Source organism: Erpetoichthys calabaricus, chromosome 5, assembly GCF_900747795.2.
Source record: "Erpetoichthys calabaricus chromosome 5, fErpCal1.3, whole genome shotgun sequence".
NCBI lineage: Eukaryota > Metazoa > Chordata > Cladistia > Polypteriformes > Polypteridae > Erpetoichthys > Erpetoichthys calabaricus.
Genome location: NC_041398.2, coordinates 51,952,286 through 51,976,574, shown reverse-complemented (window position 1 = coordinate 51,976,574; position 24,289 = coordinate 51,952,286). Strand labels below are relative to the sequence as shown.

Genomic DNA, 24,289 nt, shown 5'->3' with positions numbered 1-24,289 from the left:
GAAATGAAGCTTGGTTTTTGCTGGGTTGAGCTGTAGGTGGTCCTTCATCCTGGTTGAGATATCGGTAAGACATGCAGAGACTGATAAGAGAACCTATGTGATTAAATGATGTAACCCTGTGAGGTTTTGTAAACTTTACGGCTTCTAGTGCAAAATCAATCCTGTCAGTTTTACATTAATCCATTATTTAAGAACTTTTGTATAGCAGTTTTTGATGTTACCTATAGTCAAATAACTGTATAACGTGTGTTTTGCCATAATATTTTAGGGTTTATACTCATGAATATTAGTTTGCCTTCAAAAACCAAAGAAATGACACAAGTTTAGTGTTTTCATATTCTAATTCAGCAATGAGGCATGTTGATTTGCCCATCTCGGGCATGCCCATGTTTCTTTTAACACAGTCGAAATAATAGGTAGATGCGCTTTTAAGCAATGAAACACTACATGAATTTTATTTTGGTGTTAACAAATGAAGTAGCTCATTTCATTCTCAGTGTAGACAAGCTAAAAGACCACTTTGATTGAAAATTGCCACGATTTTTATATAGTGCAAGTTATCCAACGCGACTCTGAACTATATATTCCAGTTAGAAAATAATTGGATACTTGGACATCAGTAGATATGATTGGCGCAATCAAGGGATAAATGTAAAATCTTGTTTCCTTTATCAGGACTGAATAGGACATTGTATTAAAAAGCGATTAATCTCGTCATTATTTTCTTTTCTTTTACAAATGTGTGACACTAGAAGTTAAACAATTACAACATGTATCTAACTAGTCACATCATTATGCCAATTTACTTCTGAATTAACTCCATAATGAAAGCCTGTGTGTGTGTTCTGTGCTGAAAATCTCCTGCTGTTTTTCTTTTTTGACATGTGTTGGTGTTATGCTGTATCATCATTACATTTTTATTTTCAAAGTACTTTGTCTACTTGCTGTCACACATGAGTGCAGTATTGACTTTCACTCAGTACAACCAATTCTGTTTTACAAAAAAAAAGTTGGTACTGTTAAGTATTTGAAATTTTGGTTTCGACTTAATACCAAAATATTTGTTCCTCTGACATCCCTACTAAGAACGCACTTATAGTATTTTCTCTGCCATCCTTAAATACTATTTTGTTTCTTTTTATTATTCATGATATTGACATCCCTAACTTACTACTATTGTTAAGCATCCACTGCAGTGAATAAAAGATTATTTGTTTTCTTACTAAAGACAATGAAAAAGAATTGGTCTATTTCTGATTTGCATTTTATTTTTACTTTAACAGCTTTAAAAAACACTATTTTAAAGAGCCTTTGTAATGTCAGCAGTGCCCGTTTTTGCTACCTCATCCAAAATGTGGTTTCACACATACTTTATTTTGTATTTTAGTTTATTGCTAATGTGACACACATTGCCTAAAACAATGAGACATAATAAAAAAAATATTCAGGTCTTTTATGACTTTTTTCATTCAACTGTAAAGAGGGTTTAAATGTGCCTTTTCAGATTTAATTTTTGTCTAATTTGACATAATTCATAGAATTCATGAAAGGCAACAGTGCTGATTGTTTTTTACATGAAAGAGAATTTACTTGGATTCAATATTTACATTCTCTGAGTTTGTGTTAATTTGAGTTAATAGCAGACCAAAGCACACATGCTGCCTTATGTTACATTTGAAGTGCTAACCTTGAGATCTTGTCTTTTTTCTTCATTTATATGAATATTACAACCTGTTTGTTGCTGTATTAACATAACAACTGCTAATTTTCTAAAACATTTTTTTGAATTATGTGGGGTCACTGAACAAATGGGTACAATTGCACCCACACATGGCCTACGTCACTCATACCCATATAGATTTTTATCAGTTATTCAGATAGGTGTGTATTTTTGGATATAAGTGATAATAGGTAAAACAACAGAGAAAAGAAAAGTAAATCTTTGTTATACGCTCACTTAAGAGTAGTTTGGCATTTTTTCTAATACTGAATGCTGAGTTGTGGAGGTCTAAACAGTGGCATCTGGCAATAAGTGTTTTAATATTTTATGTGAATTCTGATAATGGCAAAGAATTTAATTATATTGAAACTAATCATAATGCTTACTAAAATTGGTTGTGCTTCCAACTTACTGATCCAGCATCATCTGTTTGAATTCCATGCCTGGATGTTGTCCTTGTGGAATTAGCATATTCTCCCACATCTCCAAACATGTTCAGTTAGGTTAAATAGCAATCCCAAATTGACCGCTGTGTGAGTATTGTGGTATGTCTGAATGGGTGTTGCAGTCGACTGAATCCCTAGTTTCCTGCCTTGTGTCCAGTGCAGCCAGAATAGGCTTCTGTCACCCAAATTGGAATAAGAGGGTTTGAGAATGTTTTTTTATGTAGATAATTAGATTTATGTATGTACCTTCTACATTTATGAGGCCTCAGGATAATGGAATTAACACCATTATAGTGTACAAAAAATAAAGAGTAGTGGTATTTGTAGGTATAGTACTTCTGTTAGCTGTGTTGATCAAAGCTCATTCAATGTGGCATGTGTAATAAGAGTAATCTAAATTATAATGATTTGCTCATTAAAAGTTGGAGTGAATATTCCATCTGGTGATTTACTAATAACAGAAAGATAAGTTATTATGAAGTACAGTATGCTAATATAGTCAGAGGTGGAGTAAATGCACCTATTGGTATAGTAAATAAATATATATGTGGACATCCAAAGGTAGCATGGTTTATCCCAGTTGTAGTTACTGGAAATCAAACAGTGTACCAGAAATTTCATTTTATGTACAGTCATATAAAAAAGTTTGGGAACCCCTCTCGGCCTGCATAATAATTTACTCTACTTTCAACAAAAAAGATAACCGTGGAATGTCTTTCATTTCCTAGGAACATCTGAGTACTGGGGTGCTTTCTGAACAAAGATTTTTAGTGAAGCTGTATTTAGTTATATGAAATTAAATCAAATGTGAAAAACTGGCTGTGCAAAAATTTGGGTACCCTTGTAATTTTGCTGATTTGAATGCATGTAACTGCTCAATACTGATCACTTGCAACACCAAATTGGTTGGATTAGCTCATTAAGCCGTGAACTTCATAGACAGGTGTGTCCAATCATGAGAAAAGGTATTTAAGGTGGTTAATTGCAAGTTGTGGTTCCCTTTGACTCTCCTCTGAAGAATGACAGCATGGGATCCTCAAAGCAACTCTCAAAAGATTTGAAAACAAAGATTTTTCAGTATCATGGTTTAGGGGAAGTCTACAAAAAGCTATCTCAGAGGTCTAAACTGTCAGTTTCAACTGTAAGGAATGTAATAAGGAAATGGAAGGCCACAGGCACAGTTGCTATTAAACCCAGGTCTGGCAGGCCAAGAAAAATACAGGAGCGGCATATGCGCAGGATTGTGAATGGTTGCAGATAACCCACATATCACCTCCAAAGACCTGCAAGTTCATCTTGCTGCAGATGGTGTATCTGTACATTGTTCTACAATTCAGTGCAATTTGCACAAAGAACATCTGTATGGCAGGGTGATGAGAAAGAAGCCCTTTCTGCACTCACGCCACAAACAGTGTCGCTTGTTGTATGCAAATGCTCATATAGACAAGCCAGATTAATTTTGGAACAAAGTGCTTTGGACTGATGAGACAAAAATTGAGTTATTTGGTCATAACAAAAAGCGCTTTGCATGGTGGAAGAAGAACACTTCATTCCAAGAAAAATACCTGCTACCTACTGTCAAATTTGGTGGAGGTTCCATCATGCTGTGGGGCTGTGTGGCTAGTTCAGGGACTGGGGCCCTTGTTAAAATCAAGGGTCAGATGAATTCAACCCAATATCAACAAATTCTTCAGGATAATGTTCAAGCATCAGTCACAAAGTTGAAGTTACACAGGGGTTGGAAATTCCAACATGACAATGACCCAAAATACAGTTTGAAATCTACAAAGGCATTCATGCAGAGGGAGAAGTACAATGTTCTGGAATGGCCGTCACAGTCCCCTGACTTGAATATTATCGAAAATCTATGGGATGATTTGAAGCACGCTCTCCATGCTTGTCAGCCATCAAATTGAATTGAACTGGAGAGATTTTTTATGGAAGAATGGTCAAAAAATACCTCAATCCAGAATCCAGACACTCATCAAAGGCTGTAGGAGGCGTCTAGAAGCTGTTATATTTGCAAAAGGAGGCTCAACTAAGTATTGATGTAATATCTCTGTTGGGGTGCCCAAATTTATGCACCTGTCTAATTTTGTTATGATGCATATTGCATATTTTCTGTTAATCCAATAAACTTAATGTCACTGCTGAAATACTACTCTTTCCATAAAGCATGTCATATATTAAAAATGAAGTTGCTACTTTGAAAGCTCAGCCAATGATAAGCAAAAATCCAAAGAATTAAGAGGGGTTCCCAAACTTTTTCATATGACTGTATAGTGTTCAGCAGGAGTGTTCAGGTAACTAAGACTCTTGATCATAAAATAGTTTTTCAAACCTACGCCTCCTGATTTGTTTACTTATTTTCAATAAGTTAAGTGTCCGTGATCCCTTCCTTTGCTCTTCAGTGAAGACTGGAGAGTGTGGCAGGCAAGGCTCCATTGTGAACAAAGGCAGACCAACCACTGTCTTTTTCAACTTGTATGCCTGACACTGTTTTTATAAACTACATGGTCTCCACTGCGGTCCTCCAAGCTTGACTCCTCTTTATATCTGTAACACAGTCTTTTTTCTCTTTTTAATTAAACAAGTAGCCCTGGTCATTCTGTTCTGGTTTTCACCTAAAAAGAGAGTAGAGGCAGCTCTGATGCATTTTGAGATCTCAGTTTCCCTGTCATTTGTTCCCCTGTTTTAACCAGATGTGTCAGATAGGGATGTCAAGCAAACTGTGGCAAAATGTCAAGTATGGGGATTTTTGTGTTTGGAATGTAAAAAATTCCATAGATCTGTGGATATTTTTATAAAGATTAATTTGTTTTAAATTAAATATATTGTGTATTCCTTAGGCATGTTTTAAAAACAAGTTGAGTTTAGTTTTTTGTTGTTTGTTAGATACTTTTACGCCTAAGAAGTCTACCATCGACCACATCCGAGCACTGAGGGTTCTCATGGACTGCAATTGCGAATGTCGGCAGTGTTTCTTTGCAGCCTTTGTCGATTTTCACAAAGCGTTCGACTCAGTTGATCGAGCTGCCCTGTGGGACATCCTGAGGGTTCGCGGGATCCCCTCGAGGTTGCTGGATATCATGTTCAGACTATACACTGGTACTGTGAGTGCTATGCAGAGTGGAGGCAGAACCTCTGTTTTTCCTAGTTGATTTTGGGGTTTGTCAGGGGTGTGTTCTTGCTCCTACTCTGTTCAATGCTTGTATGGACTGGGTGTTGGGCAAGGTCATGGGATCCAGCGGCTGTGGGGCATCAGTTGGTGAAGGAAGATTCATGGATCTTGACTTTGCTGACGATGCTGTGATCTTCGCGGAGTCAATGGAGGCTCTGATCGGGGCACTCGAGAGACTGAGCGAGGAGTCTGAGTGTCTGGGCTTGCAAGTTTCCTGCATAAAAACCAAGATCCAGGCCTTTAATGACCTCTTGGGCACAGCCATCAGCAGTGTCTGTCTGCAGAGAGTGTCAACCTTGTTGAGAAGTTTACTTACCTTGGCAGTGGCATTCATGTCTCTGGTGACTCCTATGAAGTCAGTGGACGGATTGGGAGAGTATGGGGTGTCATGAGGTCTCTGGAAGGGGTGTGTGGCTCTCCCGATATCTATGCAAAAGGACGAAGGTCCAAGTCTTTAGAGTCCTGGTGCTTCCTGTCTTGCTATATGGTTGCGAGACATGGACGCTATCCAGTGACCTGAGACAAAGACTGGACTCTTTTGGTACTGTGTCTCTCCGGAAAATCCTTAGGTACCGTTTGTTTGACTGGCTGGACCAGGCCAAAGGGTCGCCCACATAACACCTGGCTGCGGCAGATAGAGGGTCATTTCTGGAGGCTGAGACTGGACCGCGTGTCTGCCTGGGGGGTTGCCAACCAGGATCCCGAGTTGTTTTGTCATGTTGTGGGTGCGGCAACACACTGTACCAGTGCATGCTCCCCAACTTGACTTTACTTATTAGATACTGTAGTTTTAGAATGAGTGTGTATTGCAATGAACAGAGATACCCTCCAGCAATTTTTGCCTGTTGACTAGTCAGTGTTTGATAGATTGCATATTTCTGAAGGTTTTCAAGTCAAACTCACATCATGCAATTCCTTAAGCAATTTGAAGCAGTAAAAGATTAAAACTTTTTTTCTGGTTATGTATAGAATGTGCCCTGTGGTAGAAAAAATATATATCTAATTATTGTAAATTTTTGTATTTACTCTTTTGTGTTATGTGTTCTAATTCACCTACTATATAATTAACTTATTTGGTGTGCATAAAGGGATAAGCTGTTGAAATAAATATTTATATTAATAATTTTAATTGTTTGTTTTCTTTCCTTTTCAGTCTGCAAGAGTTGCATTGTAAAATACTTACAGACAAGCAAGTACTGCCCAATGTGCAACATCAAAATACATGAAACGCAGCCTCTATTGAATCTTAAGCTAGACAGAGTGATGCAGGATATTGTCTACAAATTGGTCCCAGGGTTACAGGAGAGTATGTATGCAGAGTTCATTTGGTATTTTATTTTCTTTAAAGCATATCTCTAGAATCTTAGGTAATATCTTCACTATGCTGCTGGATTTTCAATATAATCCTTCCCATTTCTGTTTGATATTCTTTGCTTATTTCAGTTTTCTAATGTTAAATTAAGAAATAATTAGGATAAATTAACCATAGCCAGATGATATTGTACATTTAAGAAGATGCAACACAATCGCATACAATCATTTATTTAGGTAATGTTTAGGAACATGCTTTTAATCTGTTAATTTTAAGTGTACATGTTTAACTGGTGTGTATTATTATTATTATTATTATGAAGAAGAAGAATTTGTTAAATTCAAGGTGAAATATGTGAATTTCTACTTAGTATGGAATGTGAAGCTATATTATTGGTATTTCAAAATAGTTCAAAATGCAGCTACCAGAAAGGTTCTGGCAATTAGTATTACTCTTGTACAAAACAAACTCCACAGTCCTGATGTCTTTAGTTTAAATTTTTCAGTAAAATTCAAAGCAAACAGAAATTTGTTAATACGCGCAAACTTATTGTGTGTGATATTTTGTTTAAGGCTTAACAGTCTTGGATACATTTCTTAAAGTTTCTGTATGTTATCACATATCCTACAACTGTGCACATGTAATGGCCAGAAAACTATCTCTTTATACTTTCTGTCTAGCAATTCATGTTTCTATCTAGCTGTCTACAAATAACCTGAGATCATTCTTTTGTCAATCCAGAGATCTAGCAGAACATTAAGAGCATTCCATTAACTTGTTAGCTTATTGGAGTAAAATGGAATCTTCCATTATCTAAGTAGGTATGTGAAACCTATAGTCTGTTCAAATTAAGCAAAAACTTTTGTGAATTTACCATTAACGTAATTAGTTTGGCTCTTACACTTGTACTACATTAGTGACTATAAACCTTCCAATAATCACCCTAATTTCTACATTATTTTTCAGTTGAGGAAGCTTTTACATTAAGGATATTTCTCAGAAAGTTATTCTAGTGTATCTGAAAATAATTCAGACAATACAAACTTGATTTCACAGAAAAATCAGGACTCATCACAGTACACTGCATGAATAAATAGATCGAGACAACATGTGCTACCTGAAGACATGTTCTTGATCATTTATTGTGGTATAGAAATGTAAACGCAGACAACTGTTTCATTAATATTCAATATTTTTTCATTAGCCAACTTTTTAAATATTTCACATTTTAAATGTTCAGTCTAATCCATTTGTCAACTGTACCAAACAGCAGCCAACATCATTACAGAGAAACATCCATGTCTGATCGTTGCTTGAAGCCAAGCTGTTTGGAATACATTCTTCACAGTCTTGGCCATATGTGACTAGCAGGCGGAACAGCACAAATTGGTTTACCTATAAGCAGAAAGTTTCCATAGCTCATTGCTTCAAAGCATTTTATTATGGTCATTTATCCTTGTAGTAACTGTTAATGTTGTGCTGAAATTATCTAGCACATATCATTTTTGTGTAAAACATAAATGTTTTAATTGTTATTTTAAGAATACTTTATATATCACAAAACCAGAGTACTGACTGGCATACGTCTTATTTGCCCATAATGAAAAGCAGTGGTTTTTAATTTTTATTTTATTCACAATTTGAATGCCTTAGGTTTTCACCATTCCCATCTCTAAATTCACATGTACTACACTGCACTTTGTGTCGTATAGTATTGATAAATGAAAGTATTAATCTATTTAGGTTACATTGATTTTAGGTTTTAGTTCCAAATGGGCATATTATTATACTAGCTTTTAGATATTTTTTGAAATTGCAAAATAAGGTAAAAATTGAACTTTTTCAATATCTAAAAGTAATCAAATCATTAAGCTGAATGTTATAGTACAGCTAGATATTTCTTAAGTTGTAGGGTAATTTCCTGTGAAGTGAAAAGCAGTCAGTTTCTAGAAAAGTTTTATACAGCTGGATATTTTACCTGAAATCCATTGATATGATTTTGATTGAGAATGCTGTTGTCATGAGCACAAAATACATTATTCCTGCTATTTATTACCCCATTTGAAGACTCTTTGAAAAGAGTTGCACTGAGAAATGGCAAACTAAGGGAAGGAAGGAAAGACACAGGTTTGAAGCGGATTGCTTTCCCAAGTTTTTCTCCAAGTTATCTTGCCTGGCATGAAAACTTGTTGGCAATTTTCTTCTTTCCAGAACTACCCATTCTTTCACTTAAGTCCCTTTCACACAAGCACACTGTCCCAGAAATATACAAGTAAACTACTCTGTCCAGGGCACGTGAACAAAGCCAAGCTGGGAATCTCTGTTTAGACAGCAGTTTCCCCAAGTTAGGACCTAAAGATGATTCATTTAAGGAGAAGGTTATTGCCCCAAGATATTGACTAATCCCTGGCACATGTAATAAAAATCACAGAAATTTCTTTCAATAGTTTGCCCTGAAATTTCCAAAATTTCATTTTCAGAACATGGTTTTAGGTTCATCTTCGGTTTGTTGTTAATGCATTAGTGAAACTGCAATACCTAGCAAAAACAACCATAATTGTTGAGAGTATGCTTACTTTTATTATTGTTTTATCGTGTTAACTTTAGAGTGGTAACTGTTGCTTTATCTTTTTAACAGATGAAGAAAAAAGAATTAGAGAGTTCTATCAATCTCGAGGCTTAGAAAGAGTTATTCAGCCAACAAATGAAGGTATGTCACTTCCGATTTTGAAGGGGAATACTGGTGTACAGAAATCTGTGAATGGTTCTATTAAATAGCTTTAGTCCATTGTAGTAAATATGCATTCTTTATTTCATGCTGTGGTGCTTTCTAGCAATTTTTACAGTAATACTTACATATATTTTTGTGTAACAGCATACTACAGTATTCTTTTTTTTGTTTAGTGACTCAGCAAAATTGTTGCACTATGTCAGTAATCATACAATTATTAAAGATTACTTAATGAATAAATGAGGTAACAGATTACACCATCTGAAGAAGATTAATGTAAATTAAAAACTAGATTTTATTCAAAGGAATACAACACATCTGTTCATGTATTTTTTATGCTTAAGCGCTATATAAATGTAATGAATTATTATTATTATTATTACTTATTGATATAGAGAGAATTGTGAAAGATAGCACACAGACAGACAAGGGAATTTTAATTCTTTTAAACTTTTCACAAATCTTTTTGCTCTTATTAGTTCCAATAAAATGAATTTACAGTAACTTTCATCTTTGCCTACTCACATCATTCTTTTCATATTTTCAGTTTGTCTTTGAATAAAATTCACGCTATTATTTTATCTACTGATGGTGAAAGTGCTTTAAAATATATATGCTTTTTTTTGGTTTAGATTCAATACCAGACCCAGCAGGATTACCTTACACCAGTTTTGATCATTCTAAGGCCCATTACTATCGATATGATGAACAGGTTTCTTTGTGTTTAGAAAGACAAAGGTAAATCGATTCTATGTTGTTTTATTAATTTTTTTAATGAAATAGTAATTCTGAGCCCTTGTTTTTAATTTATTTTTTAGTTGCTAAAACAGTTTTTTTGGTTGTTTGCCTGGTTGTTTGTTTTATTCGTTTAATTTCAACTAAGTGCAAGTCCTACAGATGCTCATGTAACATGACTTATATTGTAAATGACACTTTGTGACTATTTGTATGTCAGCTTTAGATGTTTACTGATTCAACCACCTGTTTTCATATGAAAATGACAGCTGTCATTATATAATCAAGTTTCTCAATTGTGGCCTCAGCCTATCAGGTTTTTGAAACAGCCCAAATGGTTGTGCTGTGCAAATAAGAAGACTTCTCTGTAACCTTCAATCTGCAGTGTCAGCAGATAGGCATGTTTCTTTGTCTTTGCTAAAGGATTACACCGTATTAGTGAGTAAATACATTGCAGTTTGACATATGACTGTAATTTAAATATATAAATATTTATTCACATATATTAATTTTTAGATATTTTAATTTCAGGCACTATGTTTGTAGTACTGTGAGAAATATGGTCAGACTGATTTTGAGGTGTCCATCGGCATTTTCTTGCATTTGCAAAATTCAAATAATACTTACAAGTTGGGGAGGTAATTAAGGTGCATTTTTGTGCTATGTGGTAATTTTCAGTGTTCTGTTATGAATGTTTACAAGGCTTGCTCATAGCATTATGCAACTTGAAAAATAAAATCGTACTGCATTAGAAATAAATAAGTAGATGAAATACAGATAGCAGGACATACCCAAAGTCAGCAGTCATCCATAGCTAAAGTAATAAGCTGACAAAACCATAAGTTAGGTAGCATACCACAACTGTTCTTAGCCCAGGGTCATTAGGGATGTCAGATTAGCCAAAAGGTTAGGTGTGAGTACAGTAATCCCTACTCCATCGCAGGGGTTGCGTTCCAGATCCCCCCGCGAAAGGTGAAAATCCGCGAAGTAGAAACCATATGTTCATATGGTTCTTTTTATATATTTTAAGCCCTTATAAACTCTCCCACACTATTATAAACATTTCACGCACAATTATACAGCATAAACCCTTTGTATTCTCTTAGATATTAGGTAAGATTCGTTGAAATTATGTATGTAAACACAGTTTATATACAGTAAAACCTAAATATTATTTTAAAGATATCGAGCGTCTCCAGTATCACATATGTTACAGCCATCACGACAGACAGGCCACCAGCAATAAATACGTACAATGCAAGAAAAATTGTATACAGTAAAATGTGTGTACAGTGACACTAAACTATGTACATGTAATAAGTACTGTACGTAGATAATTAATTATGGTTACTCACCAACAATGACACGATGACTTGTCCGATAACAATGAGTTTAATTTTACTGCACAACAAAGGAGACCGTTTCAGCTCTTCTAAATGAGCCTCTTCAGGCGATTGTGTAGCATCGCCGTTGTTCTTCTTTTGGCAGTCTTCAATCCAAATCCCTAAAGCAGATTCCATCCAGACTACTGCCTTATCACGTCCACTTGCAACTCGTTTTGCGCCCTGGTTAAAGTACACTGCGGCTGTAGATCTTATATGCTTTTCCTCCTTTTTAAATAAAAAAAATCATGGACTCATGCCGTAATGGTGTCCTGCAGTGGTGTAGCTGTTCCCTTCCTTGAACATATCCAAAACTTTTACCTTTTCTGCAATCATTTGCATCTTCTGTTGGCACTTGGACACGGCCCCTGAAGCAGTAGCAGGAGCACGTTAATGCTGAATGAGTGAGATGAGACTTCCTGGTTAATGTAGCACTCCGTCGCTGAGCCAGTCAGCACACAGGAACTTTAACTGTGTGCTCTGATTAGGTAGCTTTTCAGTCATCTGCCAATAGCGTCCCTTGTATGAAATCAACTGGGCAGACCAACTGAGGAAGCATGTACCAGAAGTAAAAAGACCCATTGTCCGCAGAAACCCGCGAAGCAGCGAAAAATCCGCGTTATATATTTAGATATGCTTACATATAAAATCCGCGATAGATTGAAGCCGCGAAAGTCGAAGCGCGATGTAGCGAGGGATTACTGTATTCATAAAATAAAAGTTAGTACATAGTTTGTATGTATTCAAATGTAGGCTAAAAAATCTGTTTTCTGTTCTTTATATTTCATTAATTTGTTTTACTTTTTTTTGCACTATGCTTCTTTAAAGGATGACATGCTTATTACTTTTTCAGCAGTCCTTAAAAGACTCAAGTGAAAACTGCTAGATTATGGGAGGAATATGCCACTCAGAAACCTTGTCCTTCAAAAATTAGGGTACAGTGTGAGTGCAACGTGACATGATCGAAGAGAAATTGAAGCCTTGCACACTGCCTCTTTCTACATGTGCTACACATAAGAAACTAAGACAACTTGTTCAAACTTGTCAAACGCAGTTATTAATCAGTTTTTGTTTTCTCCAGCTTCTTTTTACTTATTCTTTTATATAAATTATGTCTCAGTAAGGCTTTACTTGCTTTACTAATAAACAACTAACAATTGTTGAATATTCCTTCTCATTGTCATTACACATTTAGCAAGCTCTCTACGTTAAAGCAGTTTATAAAAATATCTGTAAATGGAGTTTGACTGTTTATTGAGAAACTCCTAAGTTATCAAACAAAACAGAACAAAATAAAGAAGAATGAAGTGCAAGCCTTTATTAGTTCCATGGACAGATGAAGAAGAAAAAAATGTAGCCTGTGGACAATAACAGATGGCAGACAGAGTCTGTGGGAAATAACTTGATATTTTGCAATTCAGGATCCCAGTTAAGTGCTGTGGGCTGATTCAGTTGGTTAAGGAATAACATACAGGGCTAAACTGAACTGAATACTTTGAGCAGCAAATATGAAGTAAAGCACACACACAGAGGGACAGTGCCTGAGAGCCCAGTGTAATTGTCCAGCCTGTATAATAGAATAAAGTGGTTTATGATGCCAGAGGCTGTGTTAAAATCAAACAACATAGTTGTTGTTGCATTTTCTTCATCAGGAAACATTAAAGTATTGTTTACAACATGAGTTGTTGCAATTTCTGTACTCTGACTGGAGAAAAGCCAGAAAATTGTCATGTGTAAGTGAGGCTGAAGTTTCGTGGCAACTACTTTTTCTAGAAGAAGGCAAATTTGAAATTGGTTCAAAACAGGAAAGAGGCATTCCCGTAATACTTTGCTTTTGGACCAAAGATTTTCCACTCTCTCTCATTCATTGCTCAAGAGTCCCTTTTTCAGTTCAGAAGCACGGTATTACAGGAATGCATTTTCTTATTAATGGATGTGCACTGATGTTTCTGGATTTATCTGTTTAAAAGTATTTTAGCAAAAAGGATAACATGGATTAGGGGTCATGAGTTATGTGAGTTGTTGTTGTTTTTTTTTTGTTTTTTTTATATAAAAGTTTTTCACATCATTTGCTATTGTTTATACAGCACTGATCACCATTGGGTTCTGTTATGTCAGACTTTTGTCTGTCTATTCTCCATGAAAACATGAGATTATTTTTTTTCTCTGCAATCACTACAAATTACATGGGATACAGTACATAACTTATAAAAATATTTTTGGTGAACTATTCATTTAAGCGGTGCAATTAGATATAAGCGTCTATGGACCACCATCTATATTTAGGTGAAAAATTAACAAATCTGATAAACTGAAAATGGTAATATTGCACTTACATCTGTATTTGCTGTTATCATCAAGTTGTATTTTCCCCAAGTATCCCTTGGTAGGCTTTTAGTAACTGGTAATAAATGTTCAAAATGCTGTGTTGTTTTTCCTAGTGTGAATTATTCTGGAAAAGGCACTAACTATGCTTCAGTGACTCTTACAACCTGTCGACATTGATTACTTTCTTGATTACCTCTTACAACACAGAAAATGAGCTTAGGCAATCAATAAGTATTACAGAAAACAAAATCAGCCTAGCTATTGACTTTCTTGTCTCAGACTAAACTCTTCTCTCAATCCAGTGAATTTGAGTCAGCTGTGTTTCGCTTGCAATCAATACCAATTTTTAAAAACAATCACATTGTATTTGTTATATTCTCAAAATAATTAGTAAAATGGCAGCATAGAGTTCAGAAAAGAGCAGCAGCAGTCAGTTAAATGGTTAAGCTTAAAGGTCAGTCATTTTTTTTGTATTGTTGTTTGACCTATATGCTGGCAGTATCAGGCACAACATAGTAGCCAGCCTCAGACATGGAGCCAATCTGTTGCAAGGCACAGTCACTTACACCTTTATAATCATGCAGGACACATTTATACTTTGCATTTGATCTAGGGTGAACTGCATCCATCCACTCATTTACTGAACCTGTATTTTCCAATTGAGGATTGGGGGAAAATGGTAAAACTCACCCCAGAATAATCAGGTGTAAAACAGGACAAAACTTAAGAAATCGTACCAGACCATCATACTTGCACTGTCAGATCCATTGCAGAGTCACTAACTAACCTAACATGTACGTCTTTCAGATATGGGAGAAAAACTGTTACCCCTGGGGGATCTCCCACACAGAGACCAGGAGAAAGTGCAGACTGCATTCTGTCAATGCACAGGCCACACATTAAACCTAGTGCCCTGGGATTAAGGCAGCAATGCAAAATATAATAATTTAATTGGCATTGTTGAGATGACAGGTTTGGTTTTTATAACATTTGCTAATAAGTGTTGGTATTATTTTCTAAAATGAAGGATTTTTTTCATATTTTCTGTATAGTTTTTAATGCATTTTTATGTGATCTAATTTGAAATGAATTCTACAGTTTTCAGGAAATCTTTTGGAACTGAAAACTCTAATAGGCAGTTAAATTTTTTAATAGTACATCTGCATATGAAATGACCAGTGTTAATTCAATGTTTGCTCTGTATTTAATATTATTCTAGATATAGAGTATCTCATGTGCCATTCCAAATAAAGTCATTGTTTTAATTTTAATACACATGGAGAAGTGCAGTTTAGGGAAAATGTACAAATAAAATATTACTTATGTATTCCTTTGTCAGAATTAGCACCTTTTCTATTTTCAGTAATTTTCCAGTTACAACTATTTCTTCCAACAAACATAACTGACAGAAATTGTTTAATGACAATAGCAAATGATAAATGTTTAATATAAATCATAATCACTTTCTGGTTTCTTTTAAACATATTCAAGTGCTTGAAATTAATCATAATAATCAAGAAAAGTTCCACAGAAATATATAAACATATCTTCTCTTTCATATTGAGATCCTAGTACTAGGGTGTTGTACCGTGTTAGCCATTATGAATGTAGAGAAAAGCCAAGCAAAATGACACCTTTTATTGGCTAACTGAAAAGATATGCAAGCTTTCGAGGCAACTCAGGCCCCTTCTTCAGGCAAGATGTAATCAATATTGAGATCCTGATATGTTTATTTTTTTTCTACTTCATTTTTTAAACAAGTACAAATAAATATCACAGTCACATTGCACTAGCTTAAGTTTTCAAGTAGCAGTATCCTAAAAATGTAGCAGTTTAGGGATATGATTTTTCTTTCTTTGGAGAAAGCAAAGCGTGTCTGGTTTTCACCTTGTAGCTGGAACCAATGCCTTTGTCCTACAGTCATGTTTCCTGCCTGTACAGTGCTTTAGATAGATAGATAGATGCTTTATTAATCCCAAGGGGAAATTCACATACTCCAGCAGCAGCATACTGATACAAAAAACAATATTAAATTAAAGAGTAATAAAAATGCAGGTAAAACCAGACAATAATGTTAACGTTTACCCACCCGGGTGGAATTGAAGAGTCGCATAGTTTGGGGGAGGAACGATCTCCTCAGTCTGTCAGTGGAGCAGGACAGTGACAGCAGTCTGTCGCTAAAGCTGCTCCTCTGTCTGAAGATGACACTGTTTAGTGGATGCAGTGGATTCTCCATAATTGATAGGAGCCTGCTGAGCGCCCGTCGCTCTGCCACGGATGTCAAACTGTCCAGCTCCATGCCTACAATAGAGCATGCTTTCCTCACCACTTTGTCCAGGTGTGAGGCGTCCTTCTTCTTAATGCTGCCTCCCCAGCACACCACCGCATAGAAGAGGGCGCTAGCCACAACCGTCTGATAGAACATCTGCAGCATCTTATTGCAGATGTTGAATAACGGCTCTGTCCTCTCTTGCACAGAGAATCAGCATTGGCAGTCCAGTCCAATTTATCATCCAGCTGCACTCCCATGTATTTATAGGTCTGCACCCTCTGCACACAGTCACCTCTGACGATCGCGGGGTCCATGAGGGGCCTGGGCCTCTTAAAATCCACCACCAGCTCCTTGGTTTTGCTGGTGTTCAGGTGTAGGTGGTTTGAGTCGCACCATTTAACAAAGTCCTTGATAAGGTTCCTATACTCCTCCTCCTGCCCACTCCTGATGCAGCCCACGACAGGAGTGTCGTCAGCGAACTTTTGCACGTGGCAGGTCTCCGAGTTGTATTGGAAGTCCGATGTATATAGGCTGAACAGGACCGGAGAAAGTAGTCCCCTGCAGCACTCCTGTGTTGCTGACCACAATGTTAGACCTGCACTTCCCGAGACGCACATACTGAGGTCTGTTTGTAAGATAGTCCACGATCCATGCCACTAGGTATGAATCTACACCCATCTCTGTCAGCTTGTCTCTAAGGAGCAGAGGTTGGATGGTGTTGAAGGAGTTAGAGAATGATGAGAGGTACCATGAAATAAAACATATTAAACTTTCAGTGATATACTTGACATCCATTCTGTGCTTTTTGTAACTCAAGCACAGGTAGTAATATAATATATGTTAGCACTGCGGTGCTTATTACCTTTAGCCTAAAGAGTTTATATTTTATACAGCCATCAGTAGACCTTTTATTATGATTGTACTCTACTGAAATTAACAGTTTTACATGTTTTTTTTTCTTATATAAAATTAACTACTGTTTAAACAAACTATTTTCATTTACTTTGTTTTATAATTATCCCACAGTATTTATATGTTACTTGTGTGTTGTTTTAGTATCCAGTCTTCTGTTATTTTTAGTTAGTCCCTTTTCAGTCAGGCTTTAGGCCCCAACACAGCACAGAAACCGTGCATTTACGTGTCCTAAATGATGTCCTTTTGGCATTGGACTCAGGACTCTACGTGATTATGGTTCTTCTCGATTTATCTGCTGCCTTCGACACAATCGACCACGACATCATGATCTCCCGACTCGAATCCTGGGCTGGTGTATCTGGCTTAGCCCTCGACTGGTTCAGGTCATATTTCTGCAACAGGACTCTTGGAGTCATGCTAGATGATTTTTCATCTGAATCAGTCCCACTCCCATGTGGTGTCCCCCAAGGTTCCATTTTGGGGCCACTACTTTTTTCAATTTACATCCTGCCTTTAGGTGCAATTTTTAGAAAACATGCAATCTCGTATCACCTATATGCTGATGACTGCCAAATTTATTTCTCCCTCAAGTCAACTGACTCCACTAAACCTCTTCTCAACTGCTTATCTGACATTAAGGACTGGCTGGCTGTAAACTTCCTTCACCTGAACGATTCAAAAACCGAGGTCATTGTTTTTAGTCCCGACCGCAAACAGACCCTACCCCTTGGCCTCGACTTTCTTCCCATTCCAGTAACTTCGTCTGTTTCCAATCTTGGAATCAAAATGGATATGGTCCTGAAAATGGATGCTCAAGTCAACTGCACAGTAAAATCCTGCTTTTTCCATCTCAGGCGAATTGCCAAACTCAAACCAATTCTGCCTTACCACCTCCTGGAATCAGTAATCCATGCATTCATTACGTCCCGGCTCGACTATTCTAATTCCTGCCTATATGGTATTAGTAAAGCCACTCTTTCGAGACTCCAATTGGTTCAAAATGCGGCTGCAAGGCTTTTAACTGGAAGCAGCAGAAGCCAACACATTACACCGATTTTAAAAACCCTACACTGGCTGCCGGTTAGCTTCAGAATTGATTTTAAGATACTCCTCTTAACCTATAAGGCACTAAATGGTCTAGCCCCTGCCTACTTGAGTGTCTTGCTCCATTGTCACAATCCCCCTCGTGTTCTTAGATCCGCAGATCAGCTGCTCCTAACCGTTCCCAAGGCACGTTTTAAAGCTCGTGGTGAAAGGGCTTTTTCTGTCTGTGCACCCAGGCTCTGGAACTCCTTACCTTTAGTGGTTAGGCAAGCCGCTTCAGTCGCCACATTCAAATCACACCTAAAAACTCACTTCTTCACATTGGCTTTTAATTCTTAACCTGTCTTATTTCCACTTGCTTTTTGCTATTTATCTGTTTTATTGGGTCCCCTGACCTGTTTTTTAGTGTCTCTGTTTTAATTCTCTCTTAATGTTTGTTTTTAATGTTTTGCTTTTAGTCTTGCTTGTTTTAACTGTACAGCGCTTCGGTCAGTTGTAATGCTGTGTTTTTAAGCGCTTAACAAATAAAAATGGTATGGTATGGTAATCTCTCTTTAATTGCATAGTCTCCAAACTCTTCATTTGGCCCTTGTAATTTTTTTTTTTTTTGCATTAGACTATAGTTGATTTATTGGCTGCAAACCTGCAGCATTTCCCTTTGTTTTTTTTTTCCTGAATTGTTGGTCTTTCTAGTTCATGATGGTCATTTACTTGTGTGACTATATATTATATGTGTGATATAATGTGGTTTTTGCCACATCTCCTGTAATTTGTTCTACATTTCTTGAACATACACACACTCCAGTAACATATGACTTGCAGGCTCGGTTTCTTGGCAATATTTTTACTAAAAGCAGCTGTGCATCCATAGATGCTTTTGTTAAGGCTTTACCACTCAATTCTGATTAGTATAAAGCATATGGTACATGTAGATAAGCTTATACAATAGTTTTTCAGTTCATGGCTTTCTCTTCAATTAATTGTGTTGGACTGGTCTTAATTGTCATCGTAAGACCATTGTAGTAGCTCAGTTGCAAGTAATTTGTACATCTACACTTCTCTGCCATATTGTAGTTTTAAAACTCACTTATTTATTACTTTGACAAATTTAGCCAAACTTTTAGAACTCTGAACTACCCGTAATAATCTTAGATACTGTTTAAGTAAATCAGGCATTTTTTTTTTCAGTAGTAAACATTCAATGAGTGGTGTATATGGGAGTACACCACAGACACCACAACTCTCCAAGAAGAACATTGCCATAGATGACGTTAGGCAAATGTGAAATATGTCTGGCATACAAAGAAATGAAGAATTCCAAGAAAAAATGCCAGCTTGTCTGTATCTTAAAGCATATTATTTAGAATGTAGTTGTTTAGGGCTCTTTTGCATCATCAGGATCTAGACAATTTGCAGTCATTAAGTGAATTTTTTCTGCTCATGCTAGTCTTTGAAAACAGTTGGAATTAAGAAATATCTCCGGTGTCTCACACATTTATACAGTAAATAGTGTAGATATTTACTCTGGAGGGGTATCATATCTTGGAGATGATTGTGTATCAGGACAGAATCCTGCAGCATAGTTGTGTGGCTAGTACTAGATTTAAGTCAAAACATTGGGCAGTACTTGCCACACTTGCACTTTGCAGTAAGAAAACTGCAGTATTTCAAATGAGAGGAATCAACTTTGGCATCTGAAATGAAAAGATACTGTGCAACATGTACAGTCGACCCTTGATATACGACCGGCCTGACATGCGAACACCTTGCTTTACGACAAAAATTTTTGTTTTGAATTACGACCAACATCTTGCATTACGACCCGAATGCGGTCACGTGTATCCGCTTGTGCGATTGTAAACAAACAGCCGAGAGCATTTGTAAGCGTCAGTCGGAACCCAGATACATGTGTTTGTGGACGTATTTTCGGTCAGTGCAGTGATTTATATAATTTATTTTGATAATTGCTAAGGAAGGAAGTGAAGGTAATGAATGTAAAGAAAGCGAACAATCGAAACGAAGAAGGAAATTGTGTGGAAATATGAGAGATCGGTTCGTGTGACCGATCTCGCTAATATGTACAGCATGTCGAAATCCACCATCTCGACAATTTTACAAGGAAAAGATTTGTATAAGGAAACTCCTTCCAAACAATAACCACCTTCCATTTCATTCTCCTCCTCCTTCCTTCCTGCAAGCCAAAGATGTCAACTTAAATGGTGAGTACAGTATGAAATTGTTGTTTCTGGTAGGCTAAGCACTTTTTATAACTTTTTGGTTAGTACATTAGAAAAATTATTGGTGTTTTTGGTAAATTATGCACATTATACAACCCGTTTCTATTAAAAAAAAGTTAAGTAAGTGTTGCTGTGGGCAGTTCGGAACACATTAAGGGCATTTCCATTATTTCTTATGGGAAAAACAGTCTTGACTTACAACCAACTTGAGTTACAACCAGCCCTCACGAACGAATTGAGTTTGTAAGTCAAGGGTCCACTGTATTGTGAGTTATGGTATGGGCATTTGATTTTTTTTAATAATGTTTGCCATGATTTTTGTAGTTTTGTATTAAATCTATTTTAGTCATACTTTCTGAGCTGTAAGAGAGTAAAAACTGAAAAGCAAATGCACTACAGTACCAAATATTTGTCATTTTTAATTTTCATACATATATTTCACATATGTATACATAGAGACAAATACTGTGACAGGGTAAATATTTTATTTTCAGCATATTTATGTATTTAAGAAATATAACTTGGATTTAGTTTGGCCACAAGTCTGACTATGTGGTACATTTTTAAAACATTCTAAAAATCAAGATAAATAATTTCACATGCACCTTTCTGATCATGTTTTATGTTAGTGAAGCATTTTAGTGAAACACAATTTCTGTATATTAAACCAAATTTGACTATTCACTGATACACCTGTTGTTGTCACAGGAAGCTTGATTTTTTTCCTTAATAATTACTTCCATTAATTTGTCCATGATGTATGTTACACTTACTGGCCTAAAAGCCAATAAAAATTTTTATGATGGGACAGCATTTACTAGCTTTTAGTTCTTTGGAAATTCACCAATGTGTAGTGATATTCAAAAAAATGGAAAAGGATTTATATATTTGTTTACTAAACTTCTTAAACATTCTTAAGATTTATATCTGGTTGCAGAGATTTGTTTAATTTCAGCCTTTTCAATTTAAGCAGTGTTTCTCTCTTTACAGTTTCCAAATCACAGAGTATCTTCTTAATATTCCCACTAAGTGCTGGGAGCTTATTGACTTCTTCACATATGAATAATTGAGAAATTATAAATTTGGAACATTTCATATTTCACTTTAGTTCACCTTTACTGTTCCTAATGCATCTTGTCACCTCTTTGGCCATTATTCTTTGTTCTGGTAACAAAGTGGTCACTCTTAAATCAGTTTACAGGAAGACAGAGTAGTGTACAATGCTTTAGTTTTCATAAAATAAATTATGCGAGTTTTTAAAATGTGTTTCAAATCAAAGGGTTTGCACTGTTAGTTTTCTCCCTTGTTGAACAGTGACAAAGTTGTGACTTTACAACTTTAGTACTTTAGTATTTTATAGAGTAATTGGAATCTATACTTTAATATTCTAATAACTTAATGTGACTTCAGTCAATACCTTTAACTTCTTTACCAGCTCATGATGTCGCTGTTATTTTAAATACAGTTAAGAAAAAAATAGAAATAGATTCAGCTGCATGGGACAGGCTGCTTTAAATCCCACTTCCAATCTGCCACGCTACTATTTCCAGCATGGATGCAGCGAGACAAAGAGCAAGAATGGTGTAACAAAATGCATCCTAATCGCAAAAACAAGAACGCATGCTGAACATTTGAAATCCCATCTCCCAATATTTAGACAGCAACCAGCTACATAAACATAAATCATTTCTGTCATCCTCGCAGACATTCCAGAGGTACAGTGCAGTCCAAGTGACCTTCTAGGGCTCTGAAGAGTATGATAAAATATGCTGACAATTAAATCTTCAAGTTTTGACATTAAGTTCAGAATTCAATATAAATAATTCTTTATACAAAAGTTTTTCTTGGATTTTTACCATCCCTTATTTTCATAGTCAGAGTGTCAAGGTAGTACATTTGGATTCTTTATCAGTTCCTTAACTGGCACGTCATACTTAGCCACATTGTTTTTCATGCAAAAATTGTTTAAATATTGTTGCTTTGTGTCCTGATTCAATGTATCCTGGTATGATTACTTCTTCTGTTTTCTAGTGTCCATTTACCTATGCATTTGTAAAAGCGCTGTCATGTAACCAACTGACTACTACTGGCATTCCTCATTTTAAAGAAACCAGTGCATACCCCACTATGCAAAAGGGGTGATACATCACTCATTCGGTTTTGCCAAATTTGATTAGAATATTCCTCCTTGATACACAAGGGCAGATATGAAAGAGACGGATGGACATACTGAAATTAAAAACCCACCCCTTCCCTTCAAATCTAAAGTGTGGAAAACTTTTGGATTACCTGTAAAATTTATAGACAGTTTTTTTTTTTGTAACTCCGCAACATGTTGACTATCTGCAACACATTACTGCTATACAGTAATGAAAACACATGTAACATGCCAGCACATTTGCTTCACCACCACAGTGAGTACAAGCAGGCACCAGTAACAAAACAAGGCCAAAAGACATTAAAATAAACTGTCTTAACTGCATTGCTTCATCATCAGTGAGGGCAAAAGCTTTTATGGATTATATTGCCTTATAAAGGTGGCAGTGTGGCACAGTGGTAGTGCTGCTGCCTCGCAGTTAGGAGACCGGGGTCCACGTCCTGGGTCCCCCCTGTGTGGAGTGTACATGTTCTCCCCATGTCTGTGTTGATTTCCCCGGGTGCTCCATTTTCCTCCCACAATCCAAAGATAGGCATGTTAGGTAAATTGGCGACTTTGTATCAGTGAACTAAAGAAACAATTATGAATGTCGTTGCTAATGCCAGTTTGATTCATCTGACCACAGACACATGACCATCAAGAACTACCAAATGTCGTATTCCTTTTATTGCAGATCACTAACAGCTAGGTGATTGAAAGTTAAATATGGCAGTCAACGGCGATAATCATACACAGACAGGGTCAAACATTGGTGAGGTGCTAAAACTGACAATAACAGTGTAGGGAATAAATAAAAGCTTTCACCCCATCCATCAATTGGGTCCAGTATGGGTATTGCTGTTCATGTGAGTGGCTTAGGACTACACTTAGAATGCTTTACTCACTTAGAGAGTTCTACAGGTATTCTCTACAAACTGACCACTGAGAAGAGTACCGAGATTGACAACATTTTTCCATTGCAGTCCTACAGCTACTGCCATTTAATAAAGCAAAAAAATTTTATTTGACTTGATTGTGCCAAAACAGACTTCTGACAGTATACACATGAAATGGAATAGCAGTTACAATTTGCTAGAAACATACTATTGAGATGAGACAGCTGAGTCCGGAAGTCTACACAAATCATAATGACATTGCTGTGGCATCTATAGATGTAAATGATTTTGAAGACATGATAAAGTTGCTGAAGCCTCTCAGAATGGCAACAACCATGCTGTGTGATGAAAATATCCCAACTATTGTGTTTGATTTAGCCTTTGAAACAAATGGCTTAAATAGCTGTGTCAGTAAATACTGCAGATTTGCTTTTAAAAGTGGAGTTCTGACATATTTTAAAACGTTACAATTATGACCTGGACTTTCTCTGAGAGACCACTGTAATTGATCCAGTTTTGCACTTTGCCTTACCTAGATGCTGAAAACCAAGAAATGGTGTTCTCAAGACTATTTCCACAGGTGGTTCACTTATATGGCAAGATAAATCAGGTTTAGGCTATTATTACTTTAAATTATGGGCAACTGCAAAATGGTGGGGGTTTTATTTGGGGAACTAAGCAAGTATATATATTTTTTCGAGTGTTACATCCTGTGTCTTTTTCCAATTTTTATTTTTTAGGAATATAGTTTGAAAATGTATTTACTTTGGCTTTAAAAATAAATTGTTAGAACACTTAGGTTGTCAATGAAATACTTATGAGGGGAATATGTCTATGTATCTTTAGAAATTCAGAGAAAGGTGATGAATTTCAAGGGGGTCGAATACTTTTCCTTTTGACAAAAAATCCATTGGAGTGGTTTAAAGACAACAGCTAGAATTTAACAAACCTTG

At 36.2% G+C, this 24,289-nt stretch overlaps 1 protein-coding gene across 1 annotated transcript in view; it reads left to right on the top strand.

Annotated features, from left to right (window-relative positions):
• Positions 1 to 24,289, top strand: part of pcgf1 (polycomb group ring finger 1) — an 80,776-nt gene that overhangs the window by 38,411 nt on the left and 18,076 nt on the right. Inside the window, exons 3-5 of the mRNA XM_028801525.2 lie at positions 6,501 to 6,653; positions 9,298 to 9,369; positions 10,023 to 10,128. Of these exons, the coding sequence (XP_028657358.2) occupies positions 6,501 to 6,653; positions 9,298 to 9,369; positions 10,023 to 10,128 (331 nt within the window). The remainder of the gene's footprint in view (positions 1 to 6,500; positions 6,654 to 9,297; positions 9,370 to 10,022; positions 10,129 to 24,289) is intronic.